The sequence below is a fragment of the Drosophila busckii genome, chromosome 3R (assembly GCF_011750605.1).
Source record: "Drosophila busckii strain San Diego stock center, stock number 13000-0081.31 chromosome 3R, ASM1175060v1, whole genome shotgun sequence".
NCBI lineage: Eukaryota > Metazoa > Arthropoda > Insecta > Diptera > Drosophilidae > Drosophila > Drosophila busckii.
This window is the reverse complement of record NC_046607.1, coordinates 21,263,768-21,270,760: the sequence shown is the minus strand read 5'-3', so window position 1 is coordinate 21,270,760 and position 6,993 is coordinate 21,263,768. Positions and strand designations below refer to the sequence as shown.

The following is a 6,993-nucleotide window of genomic DNA, read 5'->3' as shown; positions in this document are numbered from 1 at the left end:
TGTTGCTAATGTAACAATGTTGTTATTGATGTAACTCTCTTTGTTTCTCCAGTTGAAAGCGTCGTTCGCTGCTGTCTGCAATGATAAAATACTTACCTTACTTACCCATCATCCATTTAGTTTTACCCAATTCAAATTGAACTTAGTTGAATTGAAAAAAAAACAGTTTTTAAACTTTAGTGAAATGTTAATTTAATTAAAAAATATATATATATATCTATACATATATAGCATGTGATTTAGCTTACACACTCTTCAGGCTTAGCAGAGATTGTTTTGTTTTAAATAATTTCTTCTAACTATGTGCTTGAGAGTAGTTAAAGTGAATGAGGAGAGCGTGTATGGGTAGGGGTATGAAATAAGATCACAACATTTTTGATTCATTGCTATAATGCTTTACATATTTGAAATTCCATAAATTTGCGGTTATGTTGCTACTTGTTAGCTATAATACTTCGGCAGCTAAGCAAAACAAAGGACATTTAAAACTAAAAATAGGTTGAAAATATAAATGGAAATAATAATAACACAACTTGAAGGCGATTAACTGAAAGTTAAACATACGACTTAGCGGCAAACTAAAGTACTTAATAACTAAAGGAGCTTTGATTCACATTTGTTATAGATTAGGCTTTCATTTGCTTCAGACTCTGCGCCTGTTGCCGGACTATAAATAACATTTTCATGTTTACATACATCATATACATAAATAGATTTTAACTAGCTTTTTACAATTGTTGGTATTCTTTTTGGTTTGCCCATAAGCTATCGCAATATACACAGTGCCATTGATGGGTGAGCACACAAGGGCTACGTGCAAATCTCGTTGCTGGCGGCGCAGGAGCTGCTTGCCACAGCACCCGTGCCCGTGCCTGTTCCCGTTCCAGTGGACATGCTAGCAGGTGTGTAGGCTGGTAACTGGTTCGCAGTGCTTCCTGATGCCGTTGCCTCGGGTAGCGACGTGTATGTGGGTGTAGCTGCGGGTGTGGTCGTAGAATCAGGCTCTGCCTGCTGCGTTATTGAACTCATGTTGTTTGTCTTGCTGTCCAGCTTAGCGCGATTTAGCGCCTCCTCGCGCTCCTTGGCATCAAAATACCAAACGGTAATGGCATAGCGGGTACGATGCGCAGGCTGCACTTCATGTGGATTACGTATGTCCGACCAGAAGAATATGAGGCGATCAAACTTGGGCTCAATATCGGCAACTGTTGTGCCGGGCGTGGGACGTATGCTGCAAGTGGAAAGTGTTAATTTTAAACCAAAGGCTTAAAGAGATTAGACTTAATGGCACTTACCGCAATATGCCGCCGCTTTCTCGCGCATCCCAGTCAATATTCAGGTAGTATATGGCAGTAATGACGCGGCCATCCTTCGTGGGATTGTCCACATGCATAACATAGTGTGTGCCGGAGCCAGGATAGCAAGCGACCATAGCCTAAAGATACATGGAAAGTTAGGCAAATGCTTAAAGCCTTGACGACGAGCGACTTACTCTCGTACGCTCTTTAATATGATAATTGCCCAATATGCCATTGTCCTTCATAGTATTAACGCGATACACCACAGAGTCAATCTAAAAATAGTCATATAGAGATTAGTGCTGGAATGTAGAGTATAACACTTGAAGCTTACCTGATTAGTCAGATGAGCGACATTGCTGCAGCCCGGCTCATCGCCACCAACCCATTTGATTTTATCACCACGAATCTTATCGCTGACCACCGATAATTGCGCATCGGTCTTCATATTGCTGACCAGTTGACCATCTTGGAAGGCGCCCGCATTGTACATGCTGCGCACTTCATTTAATATTTTCAGTCCCTTTTCCACACCCAGAAAGTCATCCACAACAGAGAGTCCGTACTGATTCATATCGTTGATAATGTTACGGCACAGATCCTCATAGCGACGCTCACTGCAATGAGTTAAAATGCATAATATGCTAATTACTTGTTGCTTTAACATTTTATATATTATATATTATACATTATACACTATTTTACGACAGTTTTATGTATCGCAGGCCATAAAATTTTGTTGCAATTTATTAGACATGTTTCAGTCACGTAGGCCAACATTCCCACTCACACTCACATGTGGAGAAAGAGAGCGGGAGCGGGGAGAGAGAGTGGCGTATTTACTAAACGCTGACTAAACACAAATCAAATTTAAAATTCCAAGTTCATTGAAACACGCGTATAAATGCAAAAAAGTGCATAGAAGCGAATATATTAACGTAAATTTCTATTTTAAACATTCAAGAGAGTGAAACCGGCAAATATTAACAATTCAAGTTTGCCTTTAACATTATAGCCTCAGTTTTTCAAATAAAAAAAACCCGCACTATGCTTAAACCAGTTTCATTTTCGTCACACGATAATAATATTCACTATTTTGTTAATTACCGTTTATCCAGTAGCTCGCGAAAATATTGTTCAGCATTGGCAGGATGTGCCGAATGCTTGAAAAAGTTTTTGTAATCGGTTGTTGTTGATGTTATCATTTTAATGATATCATTTATTGCCTGCGCACTTTATCTTAGTCCTTGTTGCACTTTCACAAATACTTTGTGTTAGATTTAGAATCGAGTTAAGAGTCACTGCGGCAAGAATTCAGGTACAACTGAAGAAAGTTCAGATTTGCCAGGCAGTTTTATGTGATAAGCACAGAGAGAGAGCGAGAGCGATCGACTAAGCACCGGTATCAGTTTGTTATTGTTTTCTTTTTTTTTTTTTTGTATTGTAATATAAACTGCAGCTGTTAGTTTATGCAATGTTTGTTTTTGTGACTTGTTTCTAAATAAGCAAAGTTTGCGTGTTCTGCAGCGAAGCGAACCAAACTGGCTGAAGGCACGTAAGCGAATGAGCCGATACAAGAAACGTCGACAGCAGCAAACCAAAGAGAGCGAGAGAGCGTGTGTATGTGAACATATGTATGTATGTGTGCGTGTGTTGGGGGTATGCGATAACAAGCGATAGCTTTAGGTACGTAAAGGTGCAAGTAATTGAAATATGAAAATGCCAGCACAGATTACTCGAAGCTTTAGTTTTAGTTATATTCTCTTATCAAATCGACATCGGCAGCAGTTTGCTTCCGCATGCCCTTCAACTTGCTGCGAACGCGCTCTTCCTCTCAATCTCTCACTCTCCACCGCTCGCAAGTAAATACGAACGAGCCGAGCAAGCAGCACTCATACAATAAACGAGCCAGCGCTCACGTAGCCCATCACACAGATACTCACACACACACGCACGCACATAAACATGCATGCATAAGTAGCGGCACACGCGTGAAAAGCATAGCACAACAACTAAAGACAGATGGGCAGCCGAAAATTTAAACGCAAGTATCAACAGATAACATATATATATATATATATATATGTATCTCATACATGATCAATGAGACTACACTGAGAAAATTGTAGAAGCAGCAGCATTAGATACATGTATCTATGTCTACACTATAGTAGACGTGAGCGCTTGTCGCGTACTCCATAAAATTTGGGTCAATGGCCCGATTCAAAGTCGAGCGCAAGTAAAGCAACAAATGATGGATTTTAGCCCTTCGCCTTTGTTTTATTACGTGCCAAGCTAGAAAACGCTGCACGTGCACCAAACCAGCGTAGATGCTAACATCTTATAAAGAAGTTACGAGTTTGAATTGTTATAGGAAGTCAACAAATCTTTGTGTTGCAAGTTTACGCATCAAAATGTTTGACCTTGTGAGCTGTTTAACTATTTCTATATAGTTGCTAAGTATGTTTTTATTTTTGCATAGCTCTGTTTGTTACTAAGCAGCTGACAATTGCTCAAAATCAATTACAATTCAATTTATGCAGCACCTTTCACATATTAAATTACATAAACCAAAACATCGTAGGTGTTTTGATAGCTTTTTGCGCAATGTTTTGTTTACTTTTGGCAATGCGCAAGAGTTGGGGAAAAAGTTGGCGGATAAGAGTGATAAAATGATACATATGCAAATAAATTAGCGACGTTAATTGCCTGAGCAAGAACAATACGAAATTTGTAAAATATTAAAATCTGCATCTGTTTGATATGCAGGGCAGGTAAAAAGACCACCCAAGCAGGGACCACCCACGGCAATCGACAACAATAATAAATGATAAGTAATAAATTCACAATTCTAGTAACGACTCATCGCTGAGGTCATTAAAATCGCGACAGAGCGAGACAGAAGAATTTTTCGCAAGTGCGTTTTATAATATATCTTTAATATATTAAATTATAAATAGATAATGCTCTATATACATACATGTACATACGTGTAAGAAACTGCGCAACAGAATAATTACAAAGTCAGCCAGAGTTTTATACACAAAATGCGACTGCAATTCTCTAGAGGTGTTAGCCAATCATAGCGTCAACTTACACACACGTACACTTATGTACACACGCATACATACATACATTATATATGTACTTTATAATAGTAATTATAGTAAATGTGTACGTGCGCCGGTTCGCTTGGGAATTTTGAGACTTAAAGGGAATCGGAATCGGCCATGTGCATTGTATTCGAATGCACGTAACGGCAAAAATGTAAACATTGAGGAAGACGTGCGAGAAGTGTGACCAAAGAGAGAGAGAGAGAGAGCGAGAGAGCTAAAGAGTTTGTTTAATAAATACTACAAACATATAACACATTCTTCGAATAGAATAAGGTTAATGTTGACAGTAATTATTGATATATTTATATAGTAAAAATTGTTAAGCTAAAAGTCAATTCTCAGCACTGGGTATGACACACACATACATATGTAGTTGATATTGCACTCAATCTAATCGCAGGGCACACATTTGTTCATGACAAATAAGCAGGCAGAGGTGAGGGTAGGGGGCTGGTTGTGGGGTAAGGCGTTAGCTTGCAGTCAGCGCCAAAGATCTGAGCACGTAATGCTTATCGCTAATTAAACATATGTACATATGTATATACAAATTTTTATAAATAAATATAACGTTTGCAAATATGCACAGACAGTTCGTTTGCCTTTTATCAGATAATCTGCTTAAATATGCAAATCCCATAGATACATATATCATATTTTCAGAGAAAATTCTTTTAGAATCATATTTGCCAAGCCTTTTGAAACAATAATTAGTTTTTTGGAAAATCAAGTCAAACTGACTATTCGAATTATGTTTACACGAAAATTAGTTCCAATACATACACGTATTTCGTACAGTTGAATAAAAAACTACTGAAACATTGACCATTGCGTCCAAGAGATACTTGGACACCACGAAATTTGATTAGCAGTTGAAACAGACACACATGACAATGGTTGAATACAATCGCCAGCCGTGCCCCATACGCATTGTGGAGGACTGCGGCTGCACCTTCATGATGGGCTGCATCGGGGGCTCGATACTGCAGTATGTGAGAGGATTCCGCAATGCTCCAGCCGGCATTATGCGCGGACTGTATGGCGGACTGGACTCGGTGAAACTGAAGACACCAGCAATAGCTGGAAGCTTTGCCATCTGGGGCGCCACATTCAGCGCTGTGGACTGCAGTATGGTGTACTACAGACAACGCGAAGACTCCTGGAACTCGATTGTAAGCGGAGCTGCTACGGGCGGCATACTTGCTGCCCGCAATGGACTCAAAGCAATGGGTAATGGTGCAATAGTGGGCGGTCTGGTACTCGCAATGATTGAGGGCGCCGGCGTAGCCGTGGCCACCATCTATGCTGCCCAACCCAATGGCAGCGATGAAGAGAGCAAGCCACAGCGCCCGCAATGGGAGGTGGTCGACAATGTGACAAACCCAAACAGCAACGAAAACGCTCTTGCCGAGCTTGAGAGTCTGCTGGAGAAATGTAATGCCTACAAGCAGATCAAAAGTATTCCCATGCCGCGCGAGAGAAGAGCACGTTATAGGCTGCGGGAGAATACCATGAACAAGGTCGAGAGCAAAGCGAACAATCAGCCAACGACGCCATCTCTGCTGGAGCTGGTGAAACAGGCAAACATTTTTAATACTTAATGCATTTCCCAAGATTTTTCGATCCCTATCTACCAAATTAAATATGTATGTAAGTGTTCTATATGTAAACCACATGGACTCGTCATTCATTCACACACTCACCTGCCACTGCCCATGAAGCAAGCATCGGCCTGGCCAATTTGATAGCTGGAGCTCTTTTCGCCATGCTGCTGATGATTATGATGGTGATGGTTATGCTGCTGCTGTGGATGATGCTGCTGGTTAAGCCCGGCGTGCTGCGCCGTCGTCGGCTGATGCAGTTCGTGGGACCAGCTATGCGCCTGAGCTGCGGGCGTCATCATTTGTGCAGTGGAGCAGTTGGCACCGCCTATTACGTCCAGCGTTGTGGCAGCCACCGCCTTTTGCAGTTGCTGCATTTTATGGCTACTGTTGGTGTTGTTGTTGTTGTTTTGTTTTTGTCGCGTCAACAGACGACAGTCGTGCCGATGGGCAGGCCAGTCCATGTGCTGATGCGCTGTGGAGCAGTAATAGACGCTCTTGCACTTGGCGCAGCGCAGCAGCTGATTTGTAGTGCCACAAGTGGCGCAGCGCGCTGCTGTTGTCACAGATAAATTTTGCATATTCAAGCTTGCTTAAATCATATTGACCAGCTCAGCGTTAGCTTCAGAATTTTACCAATTTCACAAAAACACATTTATAGTAATTGGACTATGACTACGGGCATATTTATCACGTAGGCCACGCCAAATTATAACAACAATGCGATGCTCTATGATTACTGTTGTTGTTGCTGCTGCTGCTGTTGCAGCTGGTATTGACGTGAGTTCTTCTGCTTTACGCACAGTTGCACTTATTGCAGTTTTGGGTGGCTTCACTTATCGCACACGCGTTGCACTTGGCCTTAATCCTATTTAAGCACTTTTCTTTTGCCAAAGTAAATTAATGCAAAAAAATAAAATGCTATTCACTTTTGCTCACTTTTGCTGTTTCAAACGAACTAGTTCGCTCACAAATGTTCAG

At 41.0% G+C, this 6,993-nt stretch overlaps 2 protein-coding genes across 3 annotated transcripts; one reads left to right on the top strand and one right to left on the bottom strand.

Moving 5' to 3' along the window:
* Positions 1-212: 212 nt before the first annotated feature.
* LOC108604258 (egl nine homolog 1) lies at positions 213-6,938 on the bottom strand. Of its 2 annotated transcripts, none has more exons than XM_017993651.1 (5): positions 6,115-6,938; positions 1,633-1,915; positions 1,493-1,573; positions 1,296-1,435; positions 213-1,231 (listed from the first exon to the last, which is right to left on the bottom strand). In XM_017993651.1, the coding sequence occupies exons 1-5, from the start codon at positions 6,591-6,593 to the stop codon at positions 811-813; spliced, it is 1,404 nt and encodes a 467-aa protein (XP_017849140.1). In that variant the 5' UTR covers positions 6,594-6,938; the 3' UTR covers positions 213-810. The 2 variants fall into 2 exon arrangements, with proteins under 2 accessions (XP_017849140.1, XP_017849141.1); XM_017993652.1 differs by lacking the exon at positions 6,115-6,938 and adding an exon at positions 2,406-2,878 and having other exon boundaries at positions 214-1,231.
* On the top strand, positions 5,138-6,074 carry LOC108604259 (probable mitochondrial import inner membrane translocase subunit Tim17 3). Its single transcript, XM_017993653.1, has one exon. The coding sequence runs from the start codon at positions 5,299-5,301 to the stop codon at positions 6,010-6,012; it is 714 nt and encodes a 237-aa protein (XP_017849142.1). The 5' UTR covers positions 5,138-5,298; the 3' UTR covers positions 6,013-6,074.
* Positions 6,939-6,993: the final 55 nt, after the last annotated feature.

Excerpts from the sequence above, each read along its gene's own strand:
- LOC108604258 (XM_017993651.1), bottom strand. The coding sequence starts at position 6,593 with ATGCAAAATTTATCTGTGACAACAGCAGCGCGCTGCGCCACTTGTGGC. Across the intron at positions 1,436-1,492 it reads ATATTAAAGAGCGTACGAGA|GCTATGGTCGCTTGCTATCC; the intron begins GTAAGTCGCTCG and ends ATGTATCTTTAG. Across the intron at positions 1,232-1,295 it reads GAAAGCGGCGGCATATTGCG|CATACGTCCCACGCCCGGCA; the intron begins GTAAGTGCCATT and ends TTCCACTTGCAG.
- LOC108604259 (XM_017993653.1), top strand. The coding sequence starts at position 5,299 with ATGACAATGGTTGAATACAATCGCCAGCCGTGCCCCATACGCATTGTG.